The 19,358-nt window shown below is 37.4% G+C and overlaps 1 protein-coding gene across 6 annotated transcripts in view; it reads right to left on the bottom strand.

Moving 5' to 3' along the window:
- ZNF385D (zinc finger protein 385D) overlaps positions 1-19,358 on the bottom strand; it is a 971,783-nt gene that overhangs the window by 272,719 nt on the left and 679,706 nt on the right. Inside the window, exon 1 of one of the 6 annotated variants that reach the window (XM_058442415.1) lies at positions 3,489-3,662. The exons of the other annotated variants lie outside the window; for them this stretch is intronic. Coding sequence (XP_058298398.1) covers positions 3,489-3,609 — 121 coding nt within the window. The 5' untranslated portion in view covers positions 3,610-3,662. Of the gene's footprint in view, positions 1-3,488; positions 3,663-19,358 lie in introns of those variants that run through there. 6 annotated transcript variants of the gene reach the window in all.

The following is a 19,358-nucleotide window of genomic DNA, read 5'->3' as shown; positions in this document are numbered from 1 at the left end:
TCAGATTTACTTCTTGGCTCACTCATTCTTTCTCACAAACATTCATCCAATATTTACTGGTTGCTCACTCTCGTGAATACATTGGGTAAATTTCAATAAAAGTAAATGTGATATTAAGCCCTTTAAAGCAAGGTAAAGCAATAGTGAGAGAATAAGCAAAACTTTTTTTTTTAAGTCTTGTTCTTGCCAGCTCCTCCTTTGGAATCATCATTTTCTCTTATTTAATAAAATAAAATTATCTTTCCTAACCATCAAATAAAAACAAGTGCAATTTTCTAATATTATCACATAGTAATAAAAAGACATTGGTAGACCACAATTTGTTCTTTCCTGCTTATTTTCAGAGTTTGCAACCCACTTCTTTTAGCAAGGAGCCACATGTGATGTTTAACAAATAATATCGGATATTTTTTATCAAAAGGTAATATGTTCTACTAATCACATGGACTAGAACCATGGCCATTCAATTTTATAAGTGGCTTTCTTGTTTATTTGCTATGCTTTCACCAACTACTCCAGCCAAAGTGTATTGGCACTGGGGAAATCTTGATAATAACTGTTTACAGCAGTCTTGCCTATAGCTTAAGAATTCCATTAGTCTAGCCAAAATTTTAGTTGGTTATTTTTTTCAAGTATCCTAGCTAAATCTTAAGTGCTACACAGTTCAGCATAGAAATATCCTTTCTTCTCTACTCTTGTAGGCAAGCCCATAGTCAGACAGTCCCTTACATTACCATGTTACACACACAGCCTTTCAATGGCTGCTGCCACAAGGCAGGGAGATGCTTTGGATTTTATTTCCGTATTTTTAAAATGTTGTCTTCCATTGAATTGCCCTTAGCTACATTTACATTTAGCTAGTCTGGGCTGGGTCTCAACTGACTGGTAAATCCAGTTACAGATCTGAGTGTAACAGAATTGTTTCAAGGAACTCAGACTCTCCTATCACATTTCAGAATATTATACTGTTGAAAGACATCTTAAGTCCTTCCCTGATAATGTAACGATATGGTAAGGTAAGACTTCTGACAAAAAAAATTATTTTTGTTTTAAATAAGTCATAGATTCAGAAAGCCTATGTGAATATATTCCATCAGTAAAAAAATAAATAAATAAACCCTACATTTTTGGCACATGGGAAGCAAATTTGATTGGCATGAAACAAATTATGTTATTCATTATGTTTCTGGAAAGGTAAAGGCTGTACAATTGGTAAATTAAAAGTGATTATTTCAGTAATGAGATATTTCAGATAAGCAGGCTTTAATCTGCCGAAGGAAATGGCAGGGCATACCTCAAGGGGAGAGCTTAGGAAAGCTGGCTGACTTTCAAATAAATCTGTTTTACCAAAAGCACAAATATAGATCACAGTTAAAGTGGGTAGAAGGGAAACCAAAGGAAACAGAACAATAGAGCTGCATATATTTGGAACACAAATGTACACACACACATTTTCTAAAATAATCCAGACTAAGAATGATAAAAAAAAAATACAAAAAAAAGGAAATAAAACAATCAACCAAAAAAACACGCGTATTTTTGGTGCTACAGATTAGAAAATATCAAGACTGTAGATCAAACTTAATGTGATGAAATGAGGGAAAGAGAAGGCAAAGATTTCATTGATTGATTAATTTACTGATCCATTGGCTCAGGTATTGAAAACATGGAAAGAAATGGGAAAACAAATGTAAAATGAAAGTTGGATACCTGGAGTATGTTTAATGAACTGGTCAGCCAATGAAAAATATCAGATAACAGTGAAAACCATCATGACAAATGTTTGACATCATTGAGGCCAGACTCAGAAAGTGAGAATCAACCACAGTAAGTCTAACTGTTGGACCAATTTTGGAGGAAAAAATAGTAATGTAAAGGACGTAAGTCACATTCGATGGATTACAAGCAAAGATATGGTTGGAAGATGCATAATTACATAGAAATCTAACAAAATAAAGAAGAACTGAATCTTGGACAATTGGCAGGTTGGTTTGTATTTAGTTTAGCTTTGTCCTTTTAAGTTAGAAGCCAGAAAGATTGGCTAAGTATGTTGAAAATCTAATGACTTATGAAAGATGCACACAACCCGGAAAATAGCCAAAGCAGAGAGACAGACATGATTAAAGGACACGCAAGTAAGAATAAGGGGAAAGCTAAAGGTATTGGCAACATGTTTATGAAGAGAAGAGACTCGGAGTGACTTAATTGCCTTCAAATATTTAAAAACTAACATAGAAAGAACGGTGAACAGATGTTCTTCATTTCCACTTAAGACAGAAAAAGCCATCAGAGGACTGAAAGGATAGTTGCAGTCATGTCTGGAAGAAAGGACACGTTTTCAGGTCCTTTAATAGAAATGAAAGTCAAGGGTTAATCTTTTTTAGGGAAATGAGCCTCTAAATCTCATATTGCAATTTTGTGGGATTCACATGGAAGCTGTACAAAATTAGAGCAAGTTAGAACTGGATGAAACCTTACCAATCAAGCAATCTACTTCCTGAGCAGCAGAAGACAAACTTTTTTTTTTTTTTTTTGGGAAAGGGCCAGATAATTAATATTTAAGGCTCTGTGAGCTATCAGTTCTATAGTGCAACTGCTAAGTCTGCCATTGTAGTGTGAAAGTAGCCATAGCTAGTATGTAAACAAATGGGCATACCTATGTTCCAGTAAGATTTTACTTTCTAAGATAGTCACCAGCCAGATTTGGTTCTCTGGCACCAGCTGTTGTCAGCTGACCCTGGTCCAGAGAGCACTGGCTCTCAAACTTTAGTGAGCGTCAGAAATGCCTAGAGGGCTTACACGGACACAGGAAGGGGAACATCACACACCGGGGACTGTGGTGGGTTAGGGGGAGGGAGGAGGGATAGCATTAGGAGATATACCTAATGCTAAATGACGAGTTAATGGGTGCAGCACACCAACATGGCACATGTATACATAACAAACCTGAACGTTGTGCACATGTGCCCTAAAACGTAAAATACAATAATAAAATTAAATTAAAAAAAGACACAGACTTCTGATGTCTTCCTACCCCTACTTCGAGTTTTGATTTCTTGGTGGGAGCTGCTAATTTGCATTACTTACTAATTCCTAGGTAATGCTGATGCTATTGGTATAGGATCCACAAATTGAAAACACTGAGGCCAGAGAACACAAATGATAAACCGAAAGTCCAGGTAAGGATGTGTGTCTCTATGCACATTTAGCAGAATTCTATCACAACCCCCAAGATCTCCTGCTTCCGGCTGTACACACCCTACATCATCTGTAGGACTATTAATTTTGTGGATATTACTTTTGTGATTAGGTTATGCGACATGATACAGTTGACTTCAAAAAGAAGAGATTCATTTGTAATCCCAGCACTTTTGGAGGCTGAGTTGGGTGGATCACAAGGTCAGGAGATCGAGACCATCCTGGCTAACACGGTGAAACACTGTCTCTACTAAAAATACAAAAAATTAGCCGGTCACGGTGGTGCGCACCTGTAGTCCCAGCTACTCGGAGGCTGAGGGAAGAGAATTGCTTGAACCTGGGAGGCGAAGGTTGCAGGAAGCCGAGATTGTGCCACTGCACTCCAGCCTGGGTGAGAGAGTGAGACTCCATCTCAAAAAAAAAAAAAAGAGAAGAGATTTGTTCAGGTGGGCGTGAACTAAGCACATGAGCTGTTCAAAAGCAAAGAACATTCTCCAGCTGGTTGCAGAAGCAACAGAAGGATTCAATGTGCCCCTACTGGCCTGAAGATGGAGGCCACATGTAAAGGAATGCAGGTGGCCTCTAGGAGCTAAGAGTAGCGCCAGGGTGACAGCAAGGGAATTGAGACCTTCGTTCTACAACCATAGGAACTAAATTCTGCTAACAAGAACGAATTTGAGAAACAGGTTTTTAACCCAGAGTGTCCTGATGAGGACTCAGTCCAGCCAGCATCTTCATTTCAGCCCTATGATACCCTGAACAGAGAACATAGCCACATCTGTGCTGGACTTCTGACCTACAGAACTATAAGCTAATAAATGTGTGATGTTTTAAGGCACCAAGTTTCTGGTGATTAATTATGCAGAAAAAGAACTCTGACACTGTGAGTGTGGTATATGTCGCACTTTAGACCTAAAGCTCCCTAGTTGAACTGGTTACATATCCACTGTCAAACATCACTATCTCCTCTACCAACTTGCACGCATGCTCTATTTACTCCTGGCCTCTTTAGTTTATAAAGTGCCATGTTTAGGAATTGTCTCTCTTTAACTGAAAATACTTTCCCACCGCTGACTCTCTTCTGGTTAGAGGCTCTGGGAAATGAAGGTAATAAATATCTCGTATGTTTGACAAACTTCACCATACTAAACCCATACATGGTTAACTGTTCTTTCTTTCGTTCTTTCTTTTCTTTCTTTCTTTTTTCTTTCTTTCTTTCTTAGTAGCTTTACATTCTTTAGCATCAACTGCGAGCCAACCCAGACCATTTCAATAACGGAACCCTTTAAAAAATCTTTAATAAGCCCAAATTCATAAAAAGTTCAAAAAATACCCTCAATAGTTAAGTATTATAAAGTCACATTAATTTTAAAGCATTACATTTTCTGACATTTAAAAAGTCTCTGACATGGCATATCCATAGTTTGATTTTTCTAATGTTCTTATAAAGGTCATGTTTATGGTATAATAAGCACACATTTGCAAGGGTTATTAATCAGAGCAAAGCTGGGTGGCAAACAGATTTCCAAAGAGTTTTCCATTTTTATTCTGAACATATCAGCTAGTTAAGAATGTCACATTTTTAAGAGCCTACTTGGAAAAAAATTAACGATTAATTTTGTTCAAAGGGATGCCTTCATCTTAAGTGAAACTGGAGTGCTTCTTAGGAAAATAAATGACAAGGATGCATTTTGCTAGTTCAGCAAACTTGTATGGCAATTTGGAAAATTCTAATTTTTAAGCTATGCTTTAGAGCAGTTAGCAAGGAAACCAATGGGCTCCATAAGCTTTATTAAGAATCCAGTGGGTATTGGCAAAAGCGTTTCTAACTTGTATGTGATGAAAGGAATATACGTTTTTAACGCTAAGAAAAAAATACTGCAAAATCCTGGCCTATACAGGTGTTATGGCTTATTATTTCAAACAATTTCGTTTCTATTTTGTCTCAGCAAGAGAGAAATAGATTGCTCCTCGTTGAATGTAGAAAAGTAGATTTGCTTTAATATTCAAGAAATGCAAGAGGAGTGTCTCTGAAGATTTTATGGCTACTGGCTATTTGGAAACATCACTTGCCTTGGTGACAAGAATTCAACCTATGCCTGAAACATAAGCACACTTCCAAAATATTAAGCTTAACAAAGAGAAACAAACACAATATGGTACAGCCTAAGAGTTCATAAAAGACAGCAGAACTGGCAGACTTGTAAGCATTTGATATTCAAATCTCTACATCTCTCTTTGGTTTTTCCTTGTGAGTTTCTGGAGCTTTGTCTGTGATTAACTTTACATATCAAACAGACAAGCAGCACACACAGTCTTGCTCCAACAAGAGGACGTCTTGGCACCAAAGAGCCGCTTCACCTGATGGATGTTGAAACCAAATGGTCTAGCGAAATCTCAAGGGCTCTGAATAGCATGGCTCATAAAAAGACAAAGTACAAACCCATTAGAAAATAATGAAATTAGTAATTGGCATTACCTAATTATCCCAGAATTCTGAAAAAATCTTTGTATGAAGCAATACATCTGCCTGTCCTAATTTAGGAAATGAAGCGCTGGAGGTACAAATGATTAGCTACCTTGAGGTTTTGGCCAAGAAACACCGTAAAGTAATAAGCCAAGCATGAAAGCGAGACAGGTGAATTCTCCCAGGCAATAATTCCTCAACTGAGACAATCAGAGCAGGGAGAATGGGTGAAGCGGGAAAAGAGAAAGAGAACGATGGTGAGAACTGAGGGGCAGGCAGCTTTGGTGGTCACAGATGTCCAGCCTGGCTTCCCCAAAACATGAGAGACAAAGGCAAATTGAAACAGTCTAGGCTTTCATGTGACCTATATAAGAATGATTAAAGATAAATAATAGAGAAAAAAGAAATAGCAGCACAATGGAAATTTAAAAGTAACCTTTTTTTTTAATGTCAGATGATTTGTTAGTTGTAGATATTTTAGGAAAGTGTACAAATGTGTACTCAAATCGTAATGTTTCATTTCTAAATCTCTTCACTGGTATAACACCAAATTGTTATTGTGTTTGGATTTTTAGGTTGCTATAATTATTTTTGGCAAGTACAGATTATGCGTAGGTACAAAAAGATATAAATATTGTACTTTGTTCCCTAGCCACGGAATTGTAAAAAAATAACCATTTGTAGTTGCTATGAGAAACTGTATGAAAAGCATCAGGGTATAGAGCAATACTGAACTATTGCAATATAATGCGAGCCACAGAAATGAGTCACATATGCATTTTTAAATTTCCTAGTAGCCACAACAAAAAGTAAAAACAGGTGAAATTAATTTAATAATATATATTTTATTCAACCCAAATACAGGCAAATAATAATAAGGAAATATTTTACACTCTTTTTCATGTCCAAAGCCTTTGAAAACCAGCGTGTATTTTGCACTTACATACAGCACACCTCAATTTGGACTAGCTAATTTTAAGTGTGCAGTAGCCACATGTGGCTAGTGGCTATTGTGTTTTGTCAGTGCAGACCTAGAACTTAATGTGCAATAGTTTTTAGTTTAAAGAATATTATTTTAATATGAAATTGAAATTAGTTATAGATTCAAGGTTTAAGTGTCACATAACACATTTTATCCGTTAACTATGGGATCTTGCCTTTATATTTTTGGTCATCACCTGGGACAAGTTAAATACAGCCACTAGTATTTGCTGATTCTCCCATCCTGAAAGGGAGCCTATTTTCTCATCCTATGAGTTATCACTGGCCTCACAACTTGTCTTGACCAGTGGAATGTGGCTTAAGAGAAACCATGTGTTTCCAGAGCCCAGGCCTTAAGAGACCTCGCAGCTCCTGCCCTGGCTCTCTGGTAATATTGTCTGGAGAATAATAGGTAAGGAAGCCAGACCAGCTTCTGGGAGAGTAAGAGGTTATACAAACGGAGAACCCGGATCCACAGTCAGCAGCCAGCACGAACCTCCAGAAACATGCGTGAGGTCATCTTAGACCTTGTAATCCAGATGACCCACAAGATAAATGCTGCTATATGAATGAGCCAGATAAAATAGGCAGAGGACGTGCTCAAACCCAAAATATATTATGAAAAATAACATTGTTATTGTGTAAGCCAGTTGCTTTTAGAGTTCGTTTGTTATGTAGCAATAGACAATAAAATATGTATAACTCATAATTTTTTTATTAATAGGCCATTTTTTGGACAAGTTTTACGTTCATAGCAATATTGCACAGGAAAGTACAGAGATTTCCCATATACCTTCGGCCCCTACACATGTATAGCTTTTTCCATTGTCAACATACCTCACCAGAGTGTTCATTTGTTACCACTGATGAACCTATATCAACATATCATTATTGCCCAAGGTTCATAGTTTACATTAAGGTTTACATTAAGGCTCACTCTTGGTGTTGTACATTCCCTGGGTTTGTACAAATGCATAATGATAATATACAGTATCATAAAGAATAGTTTTATTGCCCTAAAAATTCTTTTAATATGTTTTCGACTAAGGCAAAAGCTGGATCTAAATTCATAGGAAATAAATATAAAAAGAAAACACCGATGATTCACCAATGATGATCATGTACAATTTTGATTTGTTTCATTTGAGAATAGCTGAATGGCTTAATAAAGCTATATGGTTATTGTAGAAAAGTTCGACAATGTAAACAAAATCTGTTTTTTTTTTTTTATACAGAGTCTTGCTCTGTCACCCAGGCTTGGAATGCAGTAGCACGATCACAGCTTACTGCAAGCTCCAGCTCCTAAGCTCAAGCGATCCTACTACCTTAGCCTCCCATAGTGCTGGGATTACAGGCACGGCTAGAAAATTTTTTTTAAACATCATGGCAACTTCAGTACCATAACTCACCTCTATTATTTTTGGTGTCTCTACTGTTATTTTTGGTGTCTCTACTGCTTAACTACATTCTTTCTGAATCTCAGCTCCTTTAGGTGGTTTTATCAATGTATCTGTTCCCACAGTGCATGGATATCCAATAAACTGTCTTTTAAATCCATAAATTCTTCCATAAACTATTGCTGTCTGATGAAATTCTAATATGCATTTAATTAACAACTCTAGGAATGCAACATGAAAACTAAATACCAAGTTCTATAATTTTTAAAATGACACAAAGAGAAATTTCTCAGTTCCCACTCAACAGCTTTGTATTATACCATATGTTTAGAAAATCAATTAAGAGCACAACAGGGTATCTGAAAATAGTATGTGCATGCTCTGAAATTATTATAATGTGCTTTGTGTTTCCAACAACATACTACAATATATGTAGAGAGAGACAGTCTTTAACCAAGAAAATTGCCATCTAGTTAAACACATAAGCCAAGAAAACATTCTCAGTGACAAAGAAAGATTACCTGAATATACAAATCTTACATAATTCTTATGGCCGAGACTTGCAATCTGAACATCTAAAGATTTTTCTGATGTAAAAATATTTAGAATCATCTGTCCTGCCCCACCTTATTGAAAAAAAAAAAAAAAAAAAAAAAAAAAAACTATTCCATTTAAAGACTGAATAGTCGTATCTCAGAGCAGTTAAGCCAAGCTGCCTATGCTCTAATAAAATACAGTACTATAACAATAAGGACCAGAGAGAAAGAATTTTGCGGTTTACCTTGTGCATCACCAGCTTTAATGGACCACTAATACTCAGTCACTGAAGAGGTGTGTGCTCTGTTGCGGGGCAGCATAAGCTCGATTCAACTTACAATACCTAGATGAACTGTGGCTCAAAATGACCCACTTCCCTTTTCTTCTATGCTCACTAAAGAACCTGCAGATTGATTGGGTGTCTTTAGCAACTTGAAAAGAGTGGACTTGAGGAAAAGCTATAAATACAATAGTCACTGGAAATTCTGTGTAGACTCAACTACACATTAGTAATTAGACACTTAGGTTTAGATTTCATATGCATTTAGTTCACAGGTATCAATCTTTGAAAACCTGCTTGCTTCTTAGTAATAGCACAGATTATGGAGGAGGTCAGTCAGGTAACTGTCTGTGGTTAATCCACATATAAGAAGCTCTAAAGCAGTGATTCTCAAACATCATCAGAAACACCTGTAGGGCTAATTACCACACATTTCTGGGCCTTACCACCTTAGAGTTTCAGTTCTAAGAATTACCCAGGCGATACTGATGCTACTGATTTGGAGACCTTGGGAATCACTGCCCTAAAACATTCTCAGATTACATTGAGAATGTATTCCAAGAAGGGCAAAAAATTGCAAAAAAAAAAAGGTAGCAAATAGTTGCCAATAAGAAATATAGAAATATATTTTGAATGAGACTTTACAACTCTTAATGAGCACAAGTGAAACACTAATATTTTTGACTGACAGACTGAAATTAAAGATAACAAATATGTTAAAATGTATGGCATGCATTTTATTAAAAAATCCTTTATTCTAGCTGTAAAATGTGTATATAATTTGTATACACGTAACATATTTTAGTAAAAAATCCATTTTTCTTGTTCACACTAAATATAATTTTAATATGAAATAAATCTGTATATGTTTGTGTTGTGTTTGTGTGTGTGCATATATACATATATACATCCATACACACACACATATTCATATACATCCATATAGACACATATACATGCATATAACAAAAATTCAAAGAATATTGATTTGAAGGGGCAATAAATCTGCAAGCTATCTGGAATGCACATGTAATTGACACAACCTTGCCTAGGGGTCCTTCTACTATCTGACCCTGCAGACCTACAGTGCCACGTCAAAGTCTGAACACTAGGTAAAGTCCTGATTAGATGGTCAACAGGTTAACCTTGCAGAAAGCACCAGCTGAGCCCCACTCTACTTAACTTCTTAATTTTGCATTCTCCTAGTCATCATCCTCTGACCTGCTTATTTCCTCGTGTTCTTTGACAATGTTGGCACCTAAACAGAGTCATCTTTCTTTATCTTCCACTTTGTATAGCACCTATGTTGAAGACCCACCCTCACCATACACTTTTCTCTAGGCTCTACTCCAGTGAGTCTCAGAGTATGATCCCCAGGCCAGCAGCATCAACATCAATTGGGAATGTGTTAGATATTCAAATTCACTGGCTCCACCCTAGACCTCTGGAATCAGAAACTCTGAATATTAGGCCTAGTAATGTGTGTTTTAAAGTCTCAGATGATTCTGATGCACGTTAAAGTTTGAGATCACTGCTCCATGTCGCCATCCATATTCACTTGCCATCACCCTGTGCACCTACTTGATCAATATCTAAAACTGTTCCTCCTTCAAAATCTTGGAACTCTGGCATTCTACCCTCTGACAGAAATCCCTGTTTACTACCTTTTTCCCTCATTAAAATCTGTGGTCCCTGAATGTTGCCCAGTCTCTTCTCAGTCTCTCAACCCCTCCTTTTTTCCTTTCTTTCCTCTCCAGCCTGGACCACATGGTCAAACAATTAAATTGTGTTCTCATGAGTACCCTCAATTCCCTCAACTCTTTAACTTTTGACCGCAACTGTCTTGCCAATGCCATACCGTAAATCAATCCAGCTGCCTGTTTCTCCAGGTTGTTTCTGTGTTGCCAAGTACTGCTAGAGAAAATGACATAGCCACACTCGCTGGCTTCATTACAAATTTATCATATCCAACCTTAGCTGCTTCCTCTCTGCTACTTGGCAATTTTTTTTATTCTTCCCCAGTCTTCTTCCTTTCCCACCCACAGCAGATGTTCCACAGTTTTGTAACTTTCCCCATGCCCCTAACCTCACCCTTAACCTCCACATTCATTCACCAAAAGATACAAGTCACCTGTCAGACACTCCTTAAATCTCCTTCCCCTCTACCCCAAAATGGACCCAAATATTTGTGCCCATCCTTTTCTCCTTTCTGTCTTCTAAGAAGAGGTGTCTTGATTTCCTTTCTTTGGCAAGCCACCCCCCTCTTTTTTCTTTGATCACACATCCGCTGAGATTATGTCTAGCTATTTGATAATTCTGATCATCATTGCTATAAAACTGCATTATTTGTATTCACTGATCACATTCACTCTCACAATACTGTTTTTTAAGTGATAACATGTAAACATAAAATTTACCATTCAAAAATGTTAAATGTACCATTTAAAAAATTGTAGTCGTATTAACCACACTCATACTGCCATGCAGCCACCACCACTGTGCAAATCCAGGATGTTTTCATCATCCAAAAGTGAAATTCTGTACCCATTATACAATAACTCTCCTTTATTCCCTCCCCCAATCCCTGGTAACCACTATTCTACTTTGCCTCTATGAATCTGACTACTCTAAATATCTCCTATCCATGGAGTCATATAACATTTGTACTTCTGTCTGTACCTTACTCCACTTAGCATAATGTTTTCAAGATCCACCCATGTTGTAGCACATATCAGAATTTCATTCTTTCTTAAGGCTGAATAATATTCCACTGCACATATATATTATAATTTGCTTATCTGTTCATCTGTCAATTAAGATTTGGGTTGTTTCCTCTCACAACACTTTTCTGGGTGGCATATATTTTTAACCACATTTTTGGATGAAGACCCTGAGGTTTAGGGAGGTTAAGGAACTTGTTCATATTCACACAGCTGTTATGCAAGTGGAGGAGCTGGATTTGAAACTTCTGGCTTTATATTTCTAGCTTTTCCCACTACATTCCTGACTCCATCTCACACACTTCCACCTTGCTGGAGTTTCTAGTACATCCATTTCCTACCCTCAGTTAAGCTTTTCTCTCTCACCAGTCACTCTTCTCTAAAATCATGCTCAGTTCTGTCCAACCTCAAAATAATTTGATTTCTCAGTTTTGATTGCTTCCCAAACTCTCCCATATTTGGCCATTAAAACTCACCAATGATGTCCTAAGTGCTTCTCAACCCTCCTCTTCCTACTTGACACTGGTCACTTTGTGCCTTCACAATCTAGCGCCAGTGTATTTTTCCAGCTTGAGCTGCTGATGACACCCTTGTTGCACTCTACGCAGAATGCCACAAGCACACAGAACACCTATCCCTCCCAAAGAGAGCATGTCTTCATTCTTCTTCCTATATTCTCCTTAGAATGTATTCTTTTGCCACCCCTTCTTCTAATACATTTTTTTCGGGCTTAGGTCAAAAGTTGCCTTTGTGAAGTTTTTCAGGCCATCACAATTCCCATGTCTCTCAGGCAGAATAACCATGTCTTTGTCTGAGCTACCGATAGGGATGCTACTGTCCAGCATTTTATTATCATTATCCAGACATCTGTCAGCTTCCTCCAATATACTGCTCACTCCTTGAAGGTAATCACTATTTTAAATAAAGTAGAAAATTTATTTATTGGACATTTATTGTGACTTCCTAATAACCTCTTTGCCATCTTTTCCAGTTATATATGTGGCAACTAGCATCACACAGACAACTTTGTACCCAGACAACTCCCTGCCTACAATGGGTATAAAAGGTATCTCCGACTTTCTTCCCCAGAGCTTTTCTGATACCTCAGTGAGGGATAACTATGGAAGCTGAGTTCACATACATGTGCAAATTTGGATATATTAACATCCTACGGTGACACTCACACCCAAAGGGAAATGGGAGCTGGTGGACAAATGCTTCCTTCTTCTGTGTCTGAGTGGAAGCTTCTGAGATTATTGTCCATGGCAACACAGAGGAACCCAGTGTTACTGAGCCTAGTTGCCCATATCAGTGATCATCTTGGGGGCATACCTTTGCTTCCCTCTTGTTAGTCCCACACTCTTTTTTTTTTTTTTTTTTTGTATTTTTAGTAGAGATGGAGTTTCACCGTGGTCTCGATCTCCTGACCTCATGATCTGCCCACCTCGGCCTCCCAAAGTGCTGGGATTACAAGCGTGAGCCACCGCGCCCAGCAGTCCCACACTCTTTTATTCTTCCTTTGTTTTAAATGAAACACTTACAGTATAGACCCTTGTCTCAGGCTCTGCTTTATAAGGAAACTCAAGCAAAGGAAACTTACAATGAGAACACCAAAGCTTGGCATGGCTTTGCCATTTTTACACTGTGTAAACTTGTGCCGCTTGACCTCCTTGGGTTTCCATTTTTCTCATCCATAAAGATAGGATACCAAGAGGAATCGTGTTAAAATTCATAAACCAAAAAAAAGTCCTTTGTAAAGTATAACAGGTGTTAGAAATATTGGAATCATCTCCCTATTGATTATTTTTAAAGGTTTTTAAACGTGTTTCATAGATGTATGGAAATCGAAAGCCAATAAATGTTTTATGAATTTAAAAAAGAATAAAAAATGATGTATCATTTAGCCAGAGAAGAGGGTTAACTCCAGGCAAAAATATTAATACTGTTAGAAAACTTTTTTTTTTTTTTTTTTGAGAGGATCCATGTACCAGGGAGTGCAGTGGCCTGGATCATGGCCCACTGCACCTCACCTCCGTTCAACGATTTTCTGCCTCACCTTCTACTGGCACTGGATACAAGCAGTGCCATTGCCTTTTTTTTTTTTTTTAGACGGATCTCCCCCAGGTGAGTACATTGGTGCGACTCGGTCATGCCAGGCCTGCCTCCGGTTCACCCATTCCCTGCCTCACCTCGTAGTGGGATACAGGCCCCCACTACCCGGCAAATTTTTTAACTTTTAGTGAGAGGTTTCACCGACCTCGTGATCCACCCACCTCGGCCTCCCAAAGTGCTGGGATTACAGGCATGAGCCACCACGCCCAGCCTAGAAAATCTTTTAAGGAGTACCTCCTGATGCAAGAAGGGCTCACAGGACAAACCTCACAATTCTGGTACACACTCAAAAGCATCAGAAAAAAGTGGAAGGAGCTCAGGTTAGGGGATTCTCCTGCCCAATATGGCCTGAATCTGCTTTCTCTCAGCCTTCTGGAACAGTAACTGGTCACAGCCAGATCTGGATACTCAGGGAAGATTCTTGGATATTGCAGCATCCCATGCTCGATAGAGAAAGACAATTCGGAAAACAAAGAGAAATCAGAATTATGGTGAACTATGGTGAACTAATCTCCTGCTTGGCAACTTGAGTGCTCATCTGTGTGCATCTAGACAAAAGATGAAATCTTGGGTGTTCGAACATGTGACAGTGATTAAGCATAACTTAGAATGCTTCTTGTTATGTATTTTAATTAAGCAACCTCGTGACTCCAATTGAGATCCGCTTCTTACTAACTGTGCAGTGTCAGGCCAGTTATTTAACTTCACTGAGTCTAATTAAAACAAACAAGCAAAAAGAAGGAGAATTTTAAAAAATAGATGAGAGGAGATGGGAGAAAATGAAAGCAGGGAGGAAGGGAAGAAGGAAGCATGCAAAAGCTTGGCTTTCAAAGTGAGTCAGTACTGCAGTTGAATTTTAGCTCCAACACAAAATTGTTTCTGTGATTTAATAAGTCATTTAACTTCTCTGTAAAATGGGAACATTATATTGAAGATTAGATATAAGGTATGTAAAGTGCCTGAAACATAGGAGTTGTGTATAAATGAACATATATTTCCCATCATCACTGTAAGTGTTATCATCTTATCACCTCCCAGAATACAACAGCGCAATGTGAAAAGCAGAGTCAGACATCCAAAGGACATCACAAGAAGGGCAGTGTAATGGAGTTATTTTTCTCTTTTAAAGTAGCTTTCAGAAATTACTTTTCTTTTCCCTTTTGAATTAATCTTTGAATGCCTCTGGAGACAGGTGATTTTCGAGAGCTGAGAGAAAGTGAAGCTGATCCATAGTGGATGGTAATACTCAAGGGATATAGCCTGGTTTGCAAAATGTGTGTCATCAGCAAGATGCTACCTGGTGCAGCACTTTTTAGTTCAAACGTTGCAGACATGTGATTTTAAGCAAGCATCGCTGCAGGATACAGTATATAGTATAGCCTAAGTGGAACTGACCAATAACCCATCCAGCTAATGCCAGGTCTATTCCTCAGATAATGCCAGATGCTTCAATGGAAAGTATAAAACTCGTCAAATATTCCTTACCGTGCTCTACAACACCATAGAGAAAATGTATTCTCAACCTCAGCCAGTCATCAAGCTATGCCCAGGAGTATGAGATCTTATAATCCTCATAACAATTTTATCCTTGCTAGTCATACTGCAGGTGCTGTTAAATATATATTATATATATATATATATATAAAGTTAATAAACACATTTCATTTTATTCCTTTAAAAAGCATTCCCTTGTCATTTTAATTGCTGCTACCTGTTGTTACAGTGAAAAGATGTAGTGTAAATAAGAATGGTATTTAATTCTCCCAAAGTACTTTGTAATTATAAAGATAATTGCCATTTCCATGTCTTCTAAATGGTAGACCCTGTGCTAAGCAACTCCAATATATGAATTCTCATCATAACAGTGCTAGTGGTATTAGAGCCCTGTTTTACAAATAACAGAAGTGAGGTCCAGATGGGTAAATCATTGTGCCCAATTTCCTACAACTATTAAGTGTCAGAGTTGGATGGGGACTCAGTTCTGTTTGGCTCCAAGGCCATCAGAGTGTACTTCCTCTGAAGTGTTTTCAGAGAGTAGAGAGAATACTGAGGATTGATTAATCAGGATGTTTAAAATGTAAAGGAAGTGGTGGAGAGTTTGAACATGGAGTTAGGAATTAGATTATTTAAGAGAGAGCCCTGACACTTAGCAGGTGGTCAACCTTGGGGAATTTACCGAATCTCTCCATGTCTCAGTTACTTTATCCAAGAAACGGAGATAGTAAACTCTTATGCCTAAGCATGCTGGAGATAATCCCTGGTCCCTTACATACCTGTCACAGAGAAAACACACTACAAATATTGGTTGTTATTATTATATTCATTGTGTTCTGACAGCACATAATCATTATATACAGTCAGGTAGAAGCTGGCCCATATGAGTGAAACCCAGGCAGCAAATTCAGCTACCATCCAGAGCACTTAAACAAACATTTCCCTCTTACACCATTTAATTGATGAATAATAGGCTTTCTGATCCAATCAGCATAATTGTGTATCCATGCAACATACCCATATCCATCAGACAGTAGCTCTTTAAAAAACTGATCATTGTCTATCAAGCTTCTACAATGCATTTAGAAGGAATCATCCCACAAAATAATGAAACTTAGCTCCGACAAACAGTGCTTTATTGTGGGGGAAAATCTACTCCTGAGTCAACCTCCCCATACATCAGTACAGCATGCAATTACTGGGACCTGAAGGGAGCAAGCACATTACCTCTGAATTGGTTTTCTCTGGCTGGTAACAAGGAACCTGAAGTTAGTATTTTATTTACCTGTGTGTATCCTGTTAATATTTCTTTCTTTTAATATTATTTAAAAGAAGGGAAAATTATAAGAATACTTTTTAAAGTAACAGTTTATATAGCATTCTCATCAGTGTGTTTGCATATTGTTTAATTCAGCAGAACAGCTTAGGTTAAGTACTTGTTCTCTAAGAGCAGCCGGCCTAGGTAGAAATCCGTTAACTGGCTGTGTGACTTAGGGAGACGTACTTATCCTCCTTGTACCTCTGCTTCCTGATCTTTAAAGGGAGGTAGTAAAAGCTGAAGCTACTTCAGGAGATTGCTATTCATCGAAAAAAGATTTGAGTGCTTACTTTGGGTGAGATGCTATTCCACATATTGCAGATACAACAGTGAATAACACATTAATTTTCCTGCTCTCAGAAAGTGTATAATCACATGGAAAAAAAGACAAGAAATCAATATATAATGTAAAACGTGGTAAGTTGAATTCTGTCTTTATCTCTGACAATAAAAAGTTTCATGATTTGTTTTGAGTAAACTATTTGCCCATGCTGAGCTTTATATTAGTAAAACAAATAAAAGTGAAGTGGGGTAAAGGGTATAGAATTGTACTGTCTAATATGATAGCCACTAGTCCTATATGGCTATTGAATACTTACAATGTGGCTGGTCCATTTGTAACTAAGTACTCAAAAGCAAATGAAACACAACCAAAAATGGACAAATAGGACTTAAACTAAAAAGCTTTTGCAACGCAAGAGAAATAATCAACAGAGTAAACAGACAACCTACAGAATGGGAGAAAATATTTGCAAATTATACCTCTGACAGAGGACTAACATCCAGAATCTACAACAAACTCAAATAACTCAACAAGAAAAAAATGCATAGGAAGTGAGCAACTGACATAAACAGACACTTCTCAAAAGAGGACATATGAGCGACCTGAAAACATATGAAAAAATGCTCAATATCATTAATCATCAGGGAAATGCCAATTAAAACCACAGTGAGATACCATCGTACACCAGTCAGAATGGCTATTATTAAAAAGCAAAAAACCAACAGATATTGGCATGGATATGGAAAAAATGGAAAACATACACTGTTGGCGGGAATGTAAATTAGTGCAACCTCTATGGAAAACAGTATGGAGACTTCTCAAAAAAGTAAAGGTAAAACTACCATTCAACCCATTAATCCCACTACTTCACTATCTACTCAAAGGAAAAGAAGTCATTATGTAAAAAAGACACCTGCACACATACGTTTATTGCAGCACTATTCACAATAACAAAGTCATGGAATTAACCTAGGTGTCCATCAACAGATTACTGAATAAAGAAAATGTGCTCTATATGATCATGAAATAACTATTCAGCCATAAAAATAACAAAATCATATCTTTTACAGCAACATGATGGGGCTGGAGGCTAGTATCCTAAGTGCAATGACTCAGAAACAGAAAATTAAATACAACGTGTTCTCACTTATAATTTGGAGCTAAACAATGAATACAAATGCACCATAAAGATAAAGATAATAGACACTGGGGACTCCAAAAACAAGGAGGCCAAGAAGGGACTGAGGGTTGAAAAAGTACCTCTTGGATATAATGTTCACTACTTGGTCGATGGATACACTAGAATCTCAAACCTCACCATTATGCAATATATCCATGTAGCAAGCCTGCATATATGCTCCCTCAAGCAAATATCCAGAATCTACAAAGAACTTAAGCGAATTTACAGGAAAAAGATGAACAACCCCATTAAAAAATGGGCAAAGGATATGAACTGACACTTCTCAAAAGAAGACATTTATGCAGCCAACAAACAAAAAAAAAGTTTATTGTCACTGGTCATTAGAGAAATGTAAATCAAAACCACAATGAGATACCATCTCATGCCAGTTAGAATGGCAATCATTAAAAAGTCAGGAAACAACAGATGCTGGCAAGGCTGTGGAGAAATAGGAATGCTTTTACACTGTTGGTGGGAATGCAAATTAGTTCAACCATTGCGGAAGACACTGTGGCGATTCCAGAATCTAAAACCAGAAATACCATTTGACCCAGCAATCTCATTACTGGGTTTATACCCAAAGGATTATAAATCATTCTACTATAAGGACACATGCACATGTATGTTTATTGTGGCACTGTTCACAATAGCAAAGACTTGGAACCAACCCAAATGTCCATCAATGACAGACTGGCTAAAGAAAATGTGGCACATATACACCATGGAATACTATGTAGCCATAAAAAAGGATGAGTTCATGTCCTTTGCAGGGACATGAATGAAGCTGGAAACCATCATTCTCCGCAAACTAACACAAGAACAGAAAACCAAACACCGCATGTTCTCACTCATAAGTGGGAGTTGAACAATGAGAACACATGGACACAGGGAGGGGAAACATCACACACTGGGGCCTGTCAGGGGGTGAGGGGCTAGGGGAGGGACAGCATTAGGAGAAATACCTAATGTAGATGACGGGTTGATGGGTGCAGCAAACCACCATGGCATGTGTATACCTATGTAACACACCTGCACATTCTGCACATGTATCCCAGAACTTAAAGTATAATAATAAAAAAAAAGAAATAAAGTAATTTAAATTAAATACAAAAAAATGTGACTGGTCCAAATTGAGATGCATTCTACATGTAAACAGAGTGTATTTACCAGATGTACTCTAAAAGTAAATACAAGAGTTTGAAGACTTAGTATGAAAAAGGAAATATAAAACATTTCATAAATAGCTTACATTAATAATGGTGAAATAATATTTTGATATATTAAGTAAAATACATTATTTAAATTAATTGTCCTTGTTTTGCTTATTTCAAATATGACTACAAGAAAATTTAAAATTACATATGTGACTTGCATTTGTGGTTCACATTATG

This window comes from Hylobates moloch, unplaced genomic scaffold (genome assembly GCF_009828535.3).
Source record: "Hylobates moloch isolate HMO894 unplaced genomic scaffold, HMol_V3 SCAFFOLD_8, whole genome shotgun sequence".
In the NCBI taxonomy this organism is placed as follows: domain Eukaryota; kingdom Metazoa; phylum Chordata; class Mammalia; order Primates; family Hylobatidae; genus Hylobates; species Hylobates moloch.
This window is presented reverse-complemented; position numbering and strand designations above follow the sequence as displayed.